Source organism: Xenopus laevis, chromosome 6L, assembly GCF_017654675.1.
Source record: "Xenopus laevis strain J_2021 chromosome 6L, Xenopus_laevis_v10.1, whole genome shotgun sequence".
NCBI classification, from domain to species: domain Eukaryota; kingdom Metazoa; phylum Chordata; class Amphibia; order Anura; family Pipidae; genus Xenopus; species Xenopus laevis.
In genome coordinates, this window is record NC_054381.1 from 33,320,079 (window position 1) to 33,338,050 (window position 17,972).

The window sequence follows — 17,972 nt, forward strand, 5'->3', positions numbered from 1 at the left end:
TGAAATGTGAGTCAAAACCACCTGTTCACATCTGACCTAAGCAAACAGCATAATGGATGACTTTCTATGCAGAACTAAAATGGAACTAAAATAAATAAACACAGCAGTCAAAATGTCAAATGAACTGCAGGTGTGGAGATTCTCAAATCATAGCTTATATGTACCTTTTCCCAATGCATAGTAACAAGGAAGCAGATCTAGCCTGACCACTTGCAATGGCCTACCAAACACCCCAAATCCAGCCTCCCAATTTGTTGCCTATTCAAATGCAAACATTGCTCCCCATTACGGCTGCTGCATTTCAAAGCAAGCTGTTGTAACCATTCATAACCGAGGCTACTTAAAGTAAAAATAGGGCCCAGCAGCTATTTCAATTCCATTTTATGGGAGAAACATGCAACCATGTTTCAGTGGAGCTAAAAGTATGGCCAAAAAAAACGAAAATAGGCCACACTCCTTTAGATTTACAGTGTTTTGGGTAAAAACCCTTAATCATAGCCTGTAAGGTTTTTACACGAAACGCATTGGGACTCTTGGACCACAGAATGCTTTTAATAAACTAATAAAGGTCTGTTTTAAATGTAGGAGAAGTATGACCTATTTTCCTTTTTTGGTCAGTGTCATAATGTTGGAGCTTGGATTGGTGAGCACCCTTGTCTCTTAGGGGTATATTTATCAAAAAGTGAAGTTAGCGATCACCACAGTCTGCTAGACTGAAATACCGCCTCTCTCCATTCATTTCTATGGGATTTTTAAAGGTGTATTTATGAAAGGGTACATTTTCACTTTCACCCTTTGATAAATATGCCTTTAAAGATCCCATAGAAATTAATGGAGAGAGGCAGTATTTCACTCTAGCAAACTGTTATCTCTAATTTCTCTAATAAATATACCCCATGGTTCCCTCCCTGACATGACATACAGGAGCAACGTGAGTTAAAACTATGAAAATGCAGCACTATTGGAAACTCTATAGATACTGTAGATGCTTAAAACAAGAAACCAACTGACTTTGTTTGATCAGATGTTACATTAAGGGGCACATTTATCAAGGGTCGAATACCGAGGGTTAATAAACCCTCGAATTCGATATCGAATTCGAAGGATTTAGCGCAAATCCTTAGATCGATCGAAGTAAAAATCGTTCAAAATGAAACGAAACGATCAAATCCTTCAAAACGAACGATTCGAACGATTTTAAGCAATCGATCGAAGGATTTTTCTTTGATCAAAAAAAGGTTAGAAAAGTGCTGGGGAAGGTCCCCATAGGCTAACATTGTACCTCGGTAGGTTTAAACTGCGAAGCATGTAGTCGAAGTATTTTTTAAAGAGACAGTACTTCGACTATCGAATGGTCGAATAGTCGAAGCTTTTTCATTCGAATCCTTCACTCAAGCTTAGTAAATGTGCCCCTAAAACATGGGAGATCTGATTTTGCAGCACTCCACGAAATCTTGTACTGTTGCGTGACATGATCCAGTGGGGCAGACAAAGTTTGAACCCAAAACCCGATCAAGATCTCCCATGTAGTTCTGCCATAAATATTCAGTTTATGTAAACTTTTAATTACCACTGTGGCTATTCAACAGTAGCTATTTCTGCCTTTTATTTTTTTAAGCCGAAGATGGATGAATTAAAGTGCCAATAATGCATATTATTATACCATACCAACCAAATAAATGTTTCTAGGGCTAACTTGCTAACATAGATGATAAACTGCAGCAATGCAGTTACCCCTAGTAACCAATCAGATATTAGCTCTGGTTTTTTAATCTGAATTGCTAGTTGGTTGCTATTGTGCTGTTGCAAACTACATTAGAAAATAACATGTTGATAAGTATACAGTTAAAACCTAATCTAAAAGAACTGAATCTGATTTTTTTTTCTAATTTTGCAGTCCTCTGTGATGTCCGTGTGCTTTGCGCGATTTCATCCGAACCTTGTCATTGGTGGTACCTACTCAGGGCAGATTGTTCTTTGGGATAACAGGAGCCACAGGAGAACCCCCGTTCAAAGGACACCGCTGTCTGCCGCAGCTCACACTGTAAGGGGCCTTGTGTAAAACCTCAAGTAATTCACTGTATTTCATTTGCCAATGTTTGCATAATACACCTTATCCTTATCTATTGGTGACTGGCAGAAATATAAAACGCATATAAAAACTGTATATGCAAAATTATATCTTTACCGTGGGTTTATATTTGTCAATGTGAAATATATACATTTTAATTTCATAACACTTTATTTACCATCTGGATACATCAATTTAAAATGCATATATGGGTAATACAAATGGATTATGCAGATTTTGAGTAAATAGATGGCTGAAGTGCTGTAATATGGCATTTTCCAACAAGTTTGAGCAAGGGTGGGCTCACAAACCCTCATATAACCAGAAATAGGGTCCTGTCCTGTAATGACATGCTCCTTACTTTGTGCAGTCGGGTAGCAGGAACTAAAATAAAATACAATCTCGGGTATCCTGGTGTCCCATTCTATTACGGGGTCATATCCTTGACTTCCCATTTTCTCTACTCAATGTGCTATGGTGTTGGGGAAACATTATTGTTCGATTACACACAAGCTGTGAGTGGAGCGTAGGGATGCAGATCCTTTGCCTGCTGCTTAAAGTAAAGTATCCTGTGCTACAAAAATGAATATAGCACTTTCTACATACACACATAAGGGCAAACACATACATGTCTTTGTATTTGTATAGTATATTATATGAACAGCTGAAATGGAGGCATGAATGAACCTATATTACAATTGCACATTCTGGGTTCATGTTTATAACAGTGTCAATTCCCATTACACAATAAACCCAAACACACAATCATTTTCAATTTATAAAGAACTTAGCTGTTTCAGGAGGAGAGGTACAGTAGATGTCCCATGGAATACCCCTAGCTTGTGCATCACTAAGAACACACAAGCTAAGGATCACTGGTGATAGGGAGCCAGGTAACTAATACCTACTTGTGGTATGTGTTAAATATGGGGCTCCCCTGTGCCTGACAGTTTTTGACTCTGCATCTTGTGCCAGTTTTTTAATCTGGTGTAGTTTAGAGTTCAGCAGCAGTTATTAAAGGGCAAGCCTTTAGAGAATGTGGCTTTAAAGGCTGTGATTTTGTGGCATTTACTAGCCCTTTATAAATGATACCTTTTTCTCTTCTGTGCAACATAAATTGATGGTATGAAGCGCTTAAATGTTGCCCATGACACTTGTATATGGAGGATATAATATTACTTATAAGTCAGACTGAATGCCAATTTTTATTTGCCAATTTCCAGGCTCCGCATCATTATTTATGTATTAATAATTTAGTTAAAGGTTAAGTTAATTAAAATTTGAGGAACATAAATATTTACTTTTTCTAGAGCCAAGGTGTCCAATAGTTCATTATATCAGTGAGCAATCCTCTTGTTAGCCACGAGATATGTTCAGATACACCTCTAGGCCACAAAAATAAAATATACCAACCTAATAAAAAAAACATTATACCTTGTACCTATATGGGCACTAATGAGTTAAATGTATTTTTCCTACAATAGCAGAGATATTAAGTTCCTGCCTGTCTTGTGGGGGTATTGTGGGGGTGGGTGGCATTAAAAATAGAAATGTTTTCTACAACACAAAAAGTTTTAAAGTGTAAAAATAAAAGCATTTGGTCAAGTGGAGAACTACAAGAAGGAAGCCCATTCATTATCTGTAATCACTAACAAAACCCAGGAGGAAGGAGAAGCCCACCACATTTCCTCCAAAACCCACATTATCCTGGCAATAATAAGAAACAGCAGAAGCTAAATTACTGCTGAATATAATGTTCGGCCATAAAATAAATACAAATCTCTGCAGTGTGTACTTTGGGTGGAACATGGTTGGCATGTATTGTTTTGATCTGTTTGGTTTCCTCCTCCCTGGCTGGAGGGAGAAGTAACAGAGAGAAAGGCATAATGCTTTAAAATAACTGAGAAAAGGCTTGCCGAGTCTATAAACAGGGTATCTAGGGAGTCTGGAAAGGTGAATGATTTTATAATAACTGTATACAAAATATATCATATGGAACATAACAAACTGTATATTTCCAGTGCCTCGCCAAAGCATTGACACCCCACTTTTTAAAATTTTGCACGATCACAGTTTGCAGCTTTTGGGTTTCATATTTATGATCTTTGCACACTCTTTTGGAGTAATTTTGCCCATTCTCTTCATGGCAGATTTTCTCCAGGTTTAGATTAACTGAATGTTATATATATACATATATATGTGTATATGTGTATATATATATATTAAAAAAAAGCTTTCAGTGCTTTGAAAATCTGCATTTCATTGTTCTAATTTTAAGGGGCAGATTTATCCAATTGTGAGTTTAGAGCTTAATAAATTAATAAAAACTCACCCACGTTCCTGGTTCTAGAAATGTCATAGAATAAAACAAGGGTGAGTGTTTATTTATTATGTTCTAAACTCACATTTTACCCCTAACATTGACATTGCCAAATTTAATTTGGAGCAGGAAGAAAGGTCTGGTTTGGTGATCATAGCTTGGCTTGAGGTACACATAGACATGGGGACAGCTAATGTAATCATTTTATGTTGAATAGGTCACATTTTTCCTACATGTTTGGGACACTTAGGGGGTAATTTACTAAAACTTGAATGAATCAAATTTTTTTTAAAATTAAAACAAAGTCGACCAAACTACCATCCACGAATTGAACTCATTTATCAATAATTGTTCTCAAAAAAGTCAGAGCAAAAAAGCTCTGCAACAAATTCATGCGTCAGTTCTAATCATGCGATTGACGCTCCGAAAACTCGATTTGGACGAAAACCCAGACTTGGATTATGGATTGGATTATTGGATTATCCAGGGCAGATCACGATATCTAGAAACAACTTCAGGGACATCTGTCATTGCCTTCTACATTACTTTTTTTCTCCTCTAAATTTTACCCCTTTAAAAACTTGAGCAGAAAAATTTGAGGTTTAATAAATGGGCCCCTAGTGATGATTTCACAAGATCAAGAGATAGAATTAAATGGGATCACTGAAAATAAAATGTCAATAACAGATGACTACTGTTGTCAGCCAAGAAGTAGCTTCATGGGATTTGATTTTTTTTTGGATAATAGGCTCAATGGCCACTTACGGTTACAGCACAAGGGGTCATTCCAGCTTTTTTGTCATCCTGGATATTTCTAGCTCTGTAGGTAGGCAACCACACATTTAGAATTGTCCTCCATTCAACAAATTAGTTAGCACTAATTGCCTGAACTGTGCACCTGCAGTTTCAGAAGATTCCCATAAGAATGAATGGAGGGCAATCCTGCTTGCTGAGCTGGAAAACAAAGATGCCCAGAATCAATTCATGTGCCATTACCCTAAGCCAATGATCCCCAACCAGTGACTTGTACGCAACATCCTCATGGATGTTGCTTTCAGTGGCCTTAAAATAGATGCTTAATTTTGAATTCCAGCCTTGAAGGCAAGTTTTAATTGCATAAAAAACAGTAGTACTGCCAAATAGAGCCTCCTATTGGCTGTCAGTCCTCATAGGGGGTATCAAAACGGGTCTTATTTCATGCTTATGTTGCTTCCCAACTCTTTTTACATGTGAATGTGGCTCACAGGTAAAAAAAAAAGTTGGGGACCTCTGCCCTAAGTCGTCCATTAGCCAAACGACCAAATCCCATAAAGACTGCAACCGTATATATTTATGGTTGATTATGGTATTATAAATAAAAACTTTCATAACACTTCCTTTATCAATACATGAAATTTAACCCTAAGGAACTTAAATACAGTAGTGCTCATCTCCAGAATTTAGCCTAATATTTATTTATAGTAAAGATATTCTCTAAGGAAATTATTTTGCCTCGTCCATAAATATATATATATATATATATACATATATATCAGTAAATGGACTCGCACTCCATAATCAAGTGAATAAATGTGTCTTTATTCTCTAATCCGCATTAAAGAATAAAGACACATTTATTCACTTGATTATGGAGTGCGAGCCCATTTACTGATATGTTCAACAAAGTTGACCAAACGCACCCGCATTGACTACAGTCCGGTAAGAGTGCATACGCTGAATACAAGATATATATACAGTATATATATATATAGTGTGGGGGGTCTGGGAAAAAATATGGGATCCCAGTAAACAGAGAAGCCAAATTTTGCAGTTACCCATCTCTTCCCTTTTAGTTTGCAGCAGAAGCGCTATAGGGTGGTGACTCGTGTGCACCATGAGCTTGTACTGAATGTATAGAAAAAGGAGAGAAAAGGAAAGAAAGATAAAAAGAAAGATGCTTATAAAGAGATACAGGTGCAAAAATTAATGTATACTCCATTTTACTTTCTTTCCTCACCTAGTAACATTTCTATAAATAAAACATAGAGGGTTCTTTTACATCAATATTTCACTCGTGCTAACATGCCAAATAATACTTGGTCTTACAAAGGTTTTCCAACTAATGATTGCTCTTATTGTATGTTTTCAGCACCCCATCTACTGTGTTAATGTAGTTGGAACACAAAATGCCCACAACCTTATCACTGTTTCAACCGATGGGAAATTGTGCTCCTGGAGTTTGGATATGCTCTCAGCTCCGCAGGTGGGTACATTTTATGAGAAACACTTTGTCTAACCTAACAATGAGTGCAGTGCCACTGGCTGAAACAAATGGAGATAGCCAGGAAAGTAGAAATGTCTGCAACTGCAACATAAATGATATAACAGTGGAAATTGAAATTAAATGAAAGGTTTGATGTAAAGAGAATACACCACAGGACAATGATGTAATTAGATGGACCCATAGCTATCAGTCTATCTATACCCTTACATTCCTGAGTATTTGTATGTTACAACCAAATGTGTCTTTCAACCTTTTAGGTTCAACTGAACTTGTTTTTCATTCAGGGTGCAAAAAACACAGTCCAACCATTTCCTTCCAACCACCAAAACTGTTCTTGACATCTCTGTTAGAAATGCATCAATAACAGCAATCTCCCTTGCTTACTACCGCTGCATTTTTTACATGCCATATTCTATTCACTTCTTAGGCCTGCCCAACCCAATTACAGCCTACTGTTTCTCTAACAGAACATCTTAAGCCCTCACAATATTAGATCTTTAACAAAGCAAACTTTATAACAAAATAACGTTGCTAAGTTTTCTTGTAAGAAACTGCAGAGTTTGCCTTGACTGTGAACATGTGTCAGATAAGGTCATAATAAGGTTTTTATATATGAATAATAACTTGTGTGTGACAGTCATTCCCTTAAGGGATGCAATCTATGTACCTAGTACAATCTGTAAATGCTTAACACTGACCTACTCACTCATACATATGATATATGCACTTCAACATTGTGGATCTATATATGTGACCGGGACGTGTCTTGTGTGTACAGGGGTTGTTCACCTTGAAATTAACTATTAGTATGATGTAGAGCAGGGGTCCCCAACCTTTTTTAACCCATGAGCAACATTCAGATGTAAAAGGATTTGTGGAGCAAAACAAGCATAAAAAATGTCCCTGGATGGTGCAGATGGTAGCCACTATTGGGCTGTCATCCTACAGGAGGCTTCTTTTTGGCTGTATACCTATTTTTATGCAACCAAAACCAAAGCTTTGAGGCCACTAGGAGCAACATTCAAAAGGGTCTTTGAGCAGCATGTTACTCATAAGTCACTGGTTAGGGATCACTGATGTAGAGAGCGATATTCTGAGATAATTTGCAAGTGGTTTTCATTTTTTATTATTCATTGTTTTGAGTTCGTTTTTTATGCAGCAGCTCTCCAGTTTGGAATTTCAGCAATCTGGTTGCTAGGGTCGAAATGACATGCATTGATCTGAATAAAAGACTGGACTAGGAATAGGAGAGGGCCTGAATAGAAAGATGAGTAATAAAAAGCAATAACAAGAAATTTGTAGCCTTGCAAAGCATTCGTTTTTTTGACGGGGTTAGTGATCCCTATTTGAAAGTTGGAAAGAGTCGGAAGAAGAAGGCAAATAATTCAAAAGCCCTGAAAAAGAAAAAATGAAGACCAATTGAAAAGTTGCTTAGAAGTAGCCTTCCTATAGCATACTAAAAGTCAATTTAAAGGTGAACCACCCCTTTAACAACTGCTATATTGACAAAGGTGGAAATATGTTTTAAATGAAAACCTATGTTGTCAATATATATATATATATATATGGAATTATAAAGCATAGTACAGTTACCTGGTATAATTGCATGTCAACACATTATTTACCCTAAAAAAAATTATTCGGGATCACCAAGTGGAATCTGAAGAGGGGTGCTATTACTACGACACGTCCATTTTTCACCAAGGGGAGCTTATTTTTTTTAAATTTCTTGGTACAGGTATGGGACCTGTTATCAAGAATGCTCAGAACCTAGGGTTTTCCAGATAATGGGTCTTTTTTTCATTTGGATCCCCACACCTTAAGTTTACTAAAAATAATTTAAATATGAAATAAGCCCCCTGATATTGTTTTGCCTTATAAGGACTAATTATATCTTAGTTGGGATCAAGTGCAAGGTACAGTTTTATTATTACAGAAAAAAGGAAATCATTTAAAAATGATATGTAATTTATGGGGGATGGCCTTTCCTTAATTCTAAGCTTTCTTAGCTTTTAACTGGAAAATATATCCTAAAGTGTTATCCAGAATGTTATCCAGAATGCTCGGGACCTGGGGTTTTCCAGATAATAATTTGGCTCATCATACTTATGTCTACTAAAAAATCATTGAAATAATTAAATCTAATAGTATTGTTTTGCCTCGAGTAAGGATTAATTATAGTTGCAATCAAGTACAAGGTACTGATTTATTTTTACAGAGAATATAAGGAATCATTTTTAAAAATGTGAATTAATTGATTATAATGGAGTCTACGGGAGATCCTTCCCGTAGTTCAGAGATTTTTGAATAACGGATCCTATACCTGTATCACTATAAAGGCCTGCTATTTTACTTTAATTTTGATTTGTCACAATGTGAAAACAATCAGTGGTCCATCCTATTTAAATCTGGAAAGGGGGGGGGAGTTTATATGGAATTTGGAAGTGTTTGGGGATATCGGGGAGTGTCTAGGCCTAAATTTGTTTGGAAGGTACAGTATATAACTGTACCCCAAAGGGAGAGACCCAGGATCTGCTGAAAAAACAAATGTTACTTTTAATTTTCTGGTGTGGCCTCTTCTGGGGTAAAAATTGTTACAAATGTTTAACCACTTTAAAGCTGAGTTCTGTATTTCAGCAGTACATACCTAAGGATACTTGATTATCTTAAAGCTATTATAAATCAAGTGGGACGACAGAGCATCATTTATGTGAAATGACATTCTGAGAAGAAGGAAATAATGTGGTGACAATATCCCCTTAAGCTAAATGTAGTCTCAACCTCTCCAACTACTGCTGAACAGTAATAGAATTCATTGCAGATTTTTGGGTGATAATGGGTGATGTAAATTAACAACAGCTAACGAGCGTCAGTGTAAAGATCCTGGGCCTAAGGCAAAATAATAAAACATTTGGTATGCACCTTGCAAATGTGTAGGTTTTATGTGCTCATTCGTCATTTTTGGAAACATCCATTTATAATATTTGACAAGCCATTTATCTGGATAAATAGCTACTTCTTGACTGCTTGTTAAAAATATAGCCCCGATAAATCTCAGACAGTGAAAATACACTGTTCCATATACAGCAGTATATCTGACACAAAATTGGATCTTTTTAAAATATTTGTCAAGATGGCAGCATGGGTAATTTATAGTTAGCATATTACTATTGAGGTAATATAACAGTACAAGGCCATGGCTAAAATGTGTGCAAAACATGTTACATATTTACAGTGTAGAAAATCCCATATTGCTATTTAGTCTTTCTTGAAATAGGAACTAACATGCACTCAGTGGCATAACTAGTGTGCGCCCGGCCCCCTGCAAAAAAATCCAGCACACTCCGATCCCCATCATCCCGTCCTGCCTCCACCCTCGTCCCACCTTGTCAACATCACGCCAGATCTGCCCATGTCACGCCCCGACTCCACCCACTCCCGCCCGACTTGCTTCCCTCTTCCTCGCCAGTAAAAGAGAGAAGCTGGGGAGGAGGGTTTTTTCAGTGGCGGAACTACCGGGGGAGCAGGCCAGGGCCCGCACCCCCTCAGGGCCCCCTGGCAGTTCACGCGCCGCTAATTCCCGGCCAGTTCCGGGTGTACGGAGGGGGGCAGGGGGCCCGGCTGCTCGTCCTGAGCCCGGGCCCGCCCCCTCTAGTTACGTTTCTGTTTTTTTTTTATTAGCTATAGAGGAAGCAGACCCCACATTCCAGGGCCCCTTGCGACTGCAGGGTCTGCTTCCACTATAGTTATACCACTGTATACACTAATATGTAATAAATGAAACAAACTAAGAAAGAAGATCATTCACCTTGGTTACTGCAGGAACTATCACAGAAGAAGAGCCTTTTAAATGGCTTTTCCTCAAAAAGGCTGCTTTAATTAAATCTGTGCTAAAAATACACATTTAGGGGTAAAATGTCACTCAATAAGAGGGAAAAAAATATTCCAGTTGTTTTATTGCTAAAATCTACCTATTTGTTTTTTAGTCCCATTGGATTAGGAAGATTCTTTCAATATTTTATGTAATATTTTGTACTTTTAAAATTTTTCTATGATTCTATCTTAAAGACTTACATGTTATTCAGCTGTTTCAGAGGTATATTTTTATGGAATAGTATGGAAATGTATGTTGTAATCAAAATGTAACAAAAATGTTTTTCTATGTTTGTAATTCCTGCCACTTTCTCTATGCAAAATACAACTAACATTTCGGCAAGCACTATAGCCTTTCTCAAAGTGTGAGTGTGAGCCTTTTTCGGTGTGAGCCTTTTTCGGTATATATATATATATATATATATATATATATATGAGTACTCATTTGAGTACTCTTGATACTCTAAAGCAGGGGGTCCCCGACCTTTTATACCTGTGAGCCTGTCATTTATGGTGAACCCAAACCCCAGGGGCAGTGAACAACATCCAAGGGGTTGGGGAGCAACATGTGGTACATGAGCCACTGGTTGGGGAAAACTGCAATAGAGTATGCTTTTTAAAGTCCTCAAAAAATGTTATGTTGTTCTTGGTGTATTTATTTTAAGTTGTTCAAAATTGCAGCTTTTGTATTGCAGGAAAGCATGGAACTTGTCTACAATAAATCCAAACCTGTAGCTGTGACTGGGATGGCTTTTCCAACTGGAGATGTTAACAATTTTGTTGTTGGAAGTGAGGAAGGCACAGTTTATACAGCCTGCAGACATGGAAGGTAATACATTTTAAACTTACACCCAGGACATTCAGGTTATGCTAAGTACCAAGGATAACCTTTTCCAAAAAATGCCACTAGCCATTTATTTTTCAATTGAAATGTTAAATTTTACAAAGTCCTTACATGCACAAGTATTCTATTGCATGCTGGAATCTTTTTGAGATTGGCGTCCTCATCTAGGCAGCAATAATCTTGCAGTGTGTAATACTGTCCCATGGAGATATGCACTTCATTTATTCGCAAATGTCTTTGCTGCTTGTGGCAAGTTTATGATTCATTTTACTGTTGCATGATTGGATATTACTTTTGCTGCAGTATTGAAGGGTATTATGTATTATATTATGTATCTATTTAACATATAACCGACTGGGCAAATGGTATAACAGGTATATAAAGACTAGACAGATGTGAAAGTACAGTGCACAAATGTCTAGTGCCACAACTTCCTACATCCGTAATACAGTAAACTGCAGCCTTTGGACTTCTCAGACCCTTTGCATTCCAGCTATCGATGACTGTCTTCAAGTCAACAGAAACCACAGGACTTGATTCAGTGTTAAAGGGGACCTCATGCTAAAAAATAATTCCAAATCCTATTTTGTGATGTTAGTCAAGCAAAAAAAGCATTCCTCACACTATATATATTATTTCAATCTTGTCTTTCTTAGTCTTGGAATTCACAATTACCTCAAGCAGGCATGTGCCATTTTTGTGGACACTGTTAGTAAGACAAGCTTTGCACCATGCCAAAATCTTGCTTTTACACCAGAATGGGGCGCCTGATACCCCTGAACATGTACTTGCTACACAATTAGATGGTGAAAAGGGAGGGGAATGTGAGGACTGCAGTGACATCTAGGAAGTGCAGAATGGAAAGTGAATGTAATTACCAAAGGCATAGAGGAGGGGCAGACAATATATGATTGACTGCTGAGACTTTTAAATGAGTTTATAACAGGTATTGATTAGTGATGGGCGAATCTGTCCCATTTTGCTTCGCCGAAAAATTTGCGATGCTCCTGAAAAATTCACGAAACAGCAAAAAATTTGCAAAACGTATTCAAGTCAATGGGCGTCAAAATTATTTTGACGGGCGTCACAATTATTTTGACGAGCGGCAATTTTAACACGAGACAATTTTTATATGCGAGACTCTTTTGACCTAATTCATTAAAGTCAATGGGTGTCCGATTCATTTTGACGAGCGACAATTTTGACACAATTTTTTTGTTGCAGCGAATCCATGTCTGGTGGATAAATTTGCCCATTACTAGTATTGATGTTTTAATAAAAAAAAAAATCATGTTTAATTTAAAAAAGTACTTTTATTATACAGCTTTTTATGTCTGGGTGACAGGTCCCCTATAACTGAATTGTACAGTGATCAATGGTTTCATTCGCTTCGCCATAAAAATAAAGGTTAGGAGAGAAGCAAGAAATGGACAGGACCAGTGATCAGTAAGATATCATAATGAATTAAATAAGGGATAAATAAGTCCTATATGATTGATAGGATTGTTTTAACTGAAATAAATAAAAGACTAGATGGGTAGATAAGAACGACAAACCGAGAAAGCACAAGACAAGGATATAGTTGTTACTAGCATACAGTATTCTTTATGTTTATGCAGCAAAGCCGGCATCAGTGAAGTCTTTGATGGTCACCAGGGGCCTGTCACCGGAATCAATTGCCACAATGCAGTGGGACCTATAGACTTCTCCCATCTTTTCCTTACATCCTCATTTGACTGGACAGTCAAACTCTGGACAACAAAGGTGTGTATTTAATCTTTATTAGTTATACAGGTATGAGATCCGTTATCTGGAAACCCATTATCCAGAAAGCTCCGAATTATGTAAAGGCTGTCTCCTATAGACTCCATTTTATCCAAATTTTAAAAAAGAAATTCCTTTTTCTCTGTAATAATAAAACAGTACCTTGTACTTAATCCCAAGATAGAATTAATCTTTATTGGAGGCAAAGCCAGCCTATTGGGTTTATTTAATTTAATAATTTAATTTAAATTTAATGTTTAAATGATTTTTCTAGTAGACTTAAGGTATGAAGATACAAATTACGGAGACATCTGTTATCCGGAAAAACCTAGGTCCCGAGCATTCTGGATAATAGATATATAGCCTGTATGCGATTTCGAATAATATTTATTCCAAAGTGCCTTTCATGAGTATGTTGGAAGAATTATACCAAAACAAAACTACTGGTTTCCTGTTTTTTCTATGAAAGTTTTTTTTTTGTCACAAAAGTAATTTCATTTTATTTTGAAAATCTATAGTTATAGGCAACTTTGGGGGAATCATATTCGGCACTTTGTAAATGAGTACGTATATTTTCAGAGGCAGAGTTCATAACAGTAATAACTGGCTACGTAGTTTAATTGCAGATGGTGAACTGCAGTTAGCCTAGTCATGCCCTACTGCATTGGTTTCATTTTCAAGCACAAAAGTGATGGCAGATTGGATATCTGGAGAGCAAAAATGTGTTCTCTTGGATGATACTTTCTTTATACAATAGAGAATGCAATTCCCAGTGATGGTGTTTTTAAGCTGCAAGAATGTTTGATGAAATCATGGAGAATTCCACGGATATTTGTCCAGTTAAGAATCATTTAATTTGAAGTTTAAAATAGTCGGTGTGTCACAGACGTCTCTGTGGCCTAGAGACCTTTTTTAAATTGCAATGGGTTCAATATGATTTATAGATTCAATGGGTGATGCTGCCCTTTTAAATAGCAATTTATAGATACATAAAATTTCTTTCATATTTTATTTCTTTAATTTACCCTAATGTCATTGCCATAAGATGTGCTTTTACAATTAGGGATGTAGCGAACTGTTCGCCGGCGAACTAGTTGTTCGCGTCCGCCGTAAGTTCGCGAACGTCGCGCGACGTTCGCCAATAGGCGTTCGCGTCAAAATCGTTCGACCATTCGATCGCTAAAATCGAACGATTTTCGTTCGATTCGAACGAAAATCGTTCGATCGAACGATTAAAATCCTTCGATCGTTCGAATCGAACGATTTTCGGATGTTCGAAGTTCGCGAACAGTTCGCGAACTGTTCGCATTTTTTACCGGTGTTCGCGAACGGCGTTCGCGAACACATACTCGGCGGTTCGCTACATCCCTATTTACAATAGTAACATCTGTTATATTTCACTACAAAAAATACACATGTGAATTTTCCAGATTTGAAATATGGGGAACATAACAGAAACTTGGCAACCGTATACATACCATTAGGTATTTATTTAGAAAAGGCTTCTGGATCCAGTAATGTGCTGTGAGCCCAGTAACTTATCATGTACTAAACTAGACACACCCAGTATACCCCACAAGATCTCAAGCAAACAGGGCTGCTATAGTAAATAAACGTCTACAAAAAGACAACGAAGACATAAAACCAACAACATTCATATAAAATGCAGACACACTTTGCTTTTATAAAGGAAATCGAAGCTTTAATTGATAACAGAGCATCATATGAGTAAACTGTGCAACCTTCCTGACATCATTAAACGATCCCCAGTTTGGAACACTACCATTATATGAAAAGGACATCCAAGCATTCTGTGTTCCATGTGAGCGTCACTGAAGGTTTATGTGAATGTGTGGATGCAATTCTGCTCTAATAAAAATTCTGGACAATTTACTTTATATGTATATGCCTTAAGGATTATTCGATAATCTGCAACAGGTGGCAAGGCAAATAAAGCCAAGTTAAAGGAGTCAGTTTTCCAAAGGCTTCGGCTAATTTTTTTAACTGGGGAAAATGAACTAAAGAAACATAGGCCTCATTACATTTCTATTGTAGACAATTGCATTAATCTTACATACCCATGGAAACTCAAGACTACAGTCACATCCCTTATTATGCACACAGTAATTATTGAGGGGAAAAAAATATATATAATTGATCTCAACTTCTCAGCAGTATTATGTGAAAGAGTTATGGAAGAGCTACACAGGTTGCAGGCAAATATGGTAGAGAATATATAATATGATTATCTGATCACTGACTGGGGGCCACACACAGACAAACACCTTCATGCATCCATATGGATTCAATAAGATGAGTGAAAACAGTTGACACCAATCACCCTAATTAAAAACTACCTGAAAGGATTATGCTCTTTATAGCAAATATCGTTGATGTTCTGAGACGTTCTGTTTAATTCTAACCGGTTCTTGGCTTTCTGGTATTATACTCCAATCACTATACAGTACACATTTTACAAAACCTAAGGATTCAGCCATGACCACAACCATAACTATGACCAAGAGGAAGCAATGATTTGGACACAATTGTGGCCTATGCCTTAAAGCACATGCAAACTATGCACAATTGTGCCAAAAATCTTTGGTGTTCAGATGGCATTTTGGTGTCAAAATAATGTCTCCGTCTGATTCTTTAGGCACAATTAATGTCAATTGACATAACCTCTATGGAAACTTTGGAGCTACCCCCCTTTTTGTGGGTTCCCCTGCATCAGTAGACAAACTGAACACTATTGACAAGGGGAGGTGGTACAGAAACAGTGTCACACAATGCAACCATGTGGAAGTGAAAGGATTGGCTTTAGATGCAAATACCTTTAATGAATGCCTTTATTTGTTTACACTGGATAGTTTCATACCTTTGATTCTTTTAGAATGTAAGACCTATTTAGCAGGGCCCTCTTTACCTCATGTATCTAACAATAATTGTATGTAATAATCTGCATTTCAATTTATACACCCACCTCTTATTCAGTGCTGGGGAATATATTGGCAAAATACATGTTACTACTACTCTTATTATTATTATTATTAATAATAATAATAATAATAATAATAATAATAATGATAAGAAGGCTAACACATACTGTTGACTATTTGCCTTTCCTATTCGGTGTAGCCTCTTTTATAGGAAGTACAAAATATTTTTGGCACATGACTCCAACATCATCTGAATATATTAATGGGATGCAAAATGGACTCAAGTGAACACTTCCTTTTCTTGGAGTTGGAGATGCTGTTGCAGATATGTTTTTCGCTAGTTCTGGCCTTCATGTTAACCTCTTTGATTAGGCTCTGTCTCACCGATTAGGAACTATTAGGTAAAGACCCAACAGCATCTTGTGAGTAGCATGTATGTTCCATGTCTCAATAGTTCTCTTGACATTCAGGGGGTTATTTACTAAACCACAAATATATCTGGTTTGCCTTTTTGTGGCAAAAACTAACATTTTTAATGGAAAAAAACCTTACATTTTTTGAGATTTAAATTCGAAAATCCGCCATCTCAGACCTGTCGAGGTCCTGTATAAGTTTGTTGGAGAGGCACCTATCCCAATATCAAGATACCGTGGCTTGTACTGAGTTTAGCCCGATAATGCAAAAAACCCGAAAAAATTAACAATTTGGAAAAAAAGACCAAAAAATTGGATGATTATGATGAGTTTTCGATGGATTTTATCAGTTTTTTTCCCGATCAAATTAATTTGAGTTTTTTAATTGTTAAATAACGTCAAATCAGGCATGGGAGTATTTTAATAAAATAATGAGATAAATTTGGAGTTTAGTAAATAACCCCCTCAGTGTCCACATCAATGTCTTTGCCAGCTGTGCTGGAATAATGTTACCATTTGAAAATAACACAGCTTGAAGCAAATTAATTTGCTAAGTCATTTTTTATAAAAATGTATATTTATTTTTATGGCGCTACAAAGGTGTGCAGGGGATTGGAATTCTAGAATGGTAGCATAAAAGAGAACCCAAATGTAATTGCAATAGACAGGGCTAAGATGAGGAAAAGAAGACGTTTTTATTAGATATAGTGACATTCAGGAAGGGGTAAGTGCAGTCCATGGCTGTGCTACACAGAACTGTAACAATTAAGTTTATTGTAATGCTGCATTTAGGAGATGTTCTTTGAGCTTGGTTTTACACATGCACGGAAACACTGCTTGGCAAATGTTGACTTGGAAGGAGTTCTACAAATGAAGAACAGAAAGAGAATATGGTTTAAATCAACCCAAGACATTTTTTTTGTGTTTCTGAAAAAGGCTGGATCCACCAAAGTTAATTTATTATTGTTAATGAAAAAGAGAGGCAGCTGAGCGATATCTGTTATTACTTTTCATTCTGAACGCACAGTTACATAGAATTCTGCTTGCTGCTGTCTTAGGTATTCCAAATATGCTATTTAACATTCTCCATAAAATATTTACATTGTATTTCCATGGCAGTTACCATTTTGGCAGGGGTTAACATTAGACAGAAAAATAAATTAAATGAGGGTGAAAATATAGACAGGCAAAAATATCCTTGTAAATCCAAATTATTTCCCAAATAGCACGCACAGTAACATGCAAACAACATGTAACTTTATTTGAGATCTAACAAACATTTCGGGGTAACCCCCTTCTTCATATGCTCTTGGTTTGCCAAGTTAGTGGCATTTGGGAAATACTTTGGAATCAGTTGTATAATACTACAAGTAGCAGAAGCACTGAAAAGAGCATGCACTCATGTGTATCATAATCTGGCTCCACGCATAGGAAAAAATCACTGGTTTATCCAAAACAAGCAATAAGTTGCACTCTCTGTTGGAC

The 17,972-nt window shown here is 36.8% G+C and overlaps 1 protein-coding gene across 8 annotated transcripts in view; it reads left to right on the forward strand.

Annotated features, from left to right (window-relative positions):
- The window catches only part of LOC108718845 (cytoplasmic dynein 1 intermediate chain 1), a 234,933-nt gene that overhangs the window by 119,959 nt on the left and 97,002 nt on the right, over window positions 1-17,972 (forward strand). For all 8 annotated transcript variants that reach the window (XR_005961759.1, XM_041565902.1, XM_041565903.1 and 5 more), the window contains 4 exons: window positions 1,898-2,044; window positions 6,520-6,633; window positions 11,223-11,356; window positions 12,991-13,135. Coding sequence is in view for 7 of the 8 variants with exons in the window: in XM_041565902.1 (XP_041421836.1) it covers window positions 1,898-2,044; window positions 6,520-6,633; window positions 11,223-11,356; window positions 12,991-13,135 (540 nt within the window). In the remaining variant the exon portion in view is untranslated. The remainder of the gene's footprint in view (window positions 1-1,897; window positions 2,045-6,519; window positions 6,634-11,222; window positions 11,357-12,990; window positions 13,136-17,972) is intronic.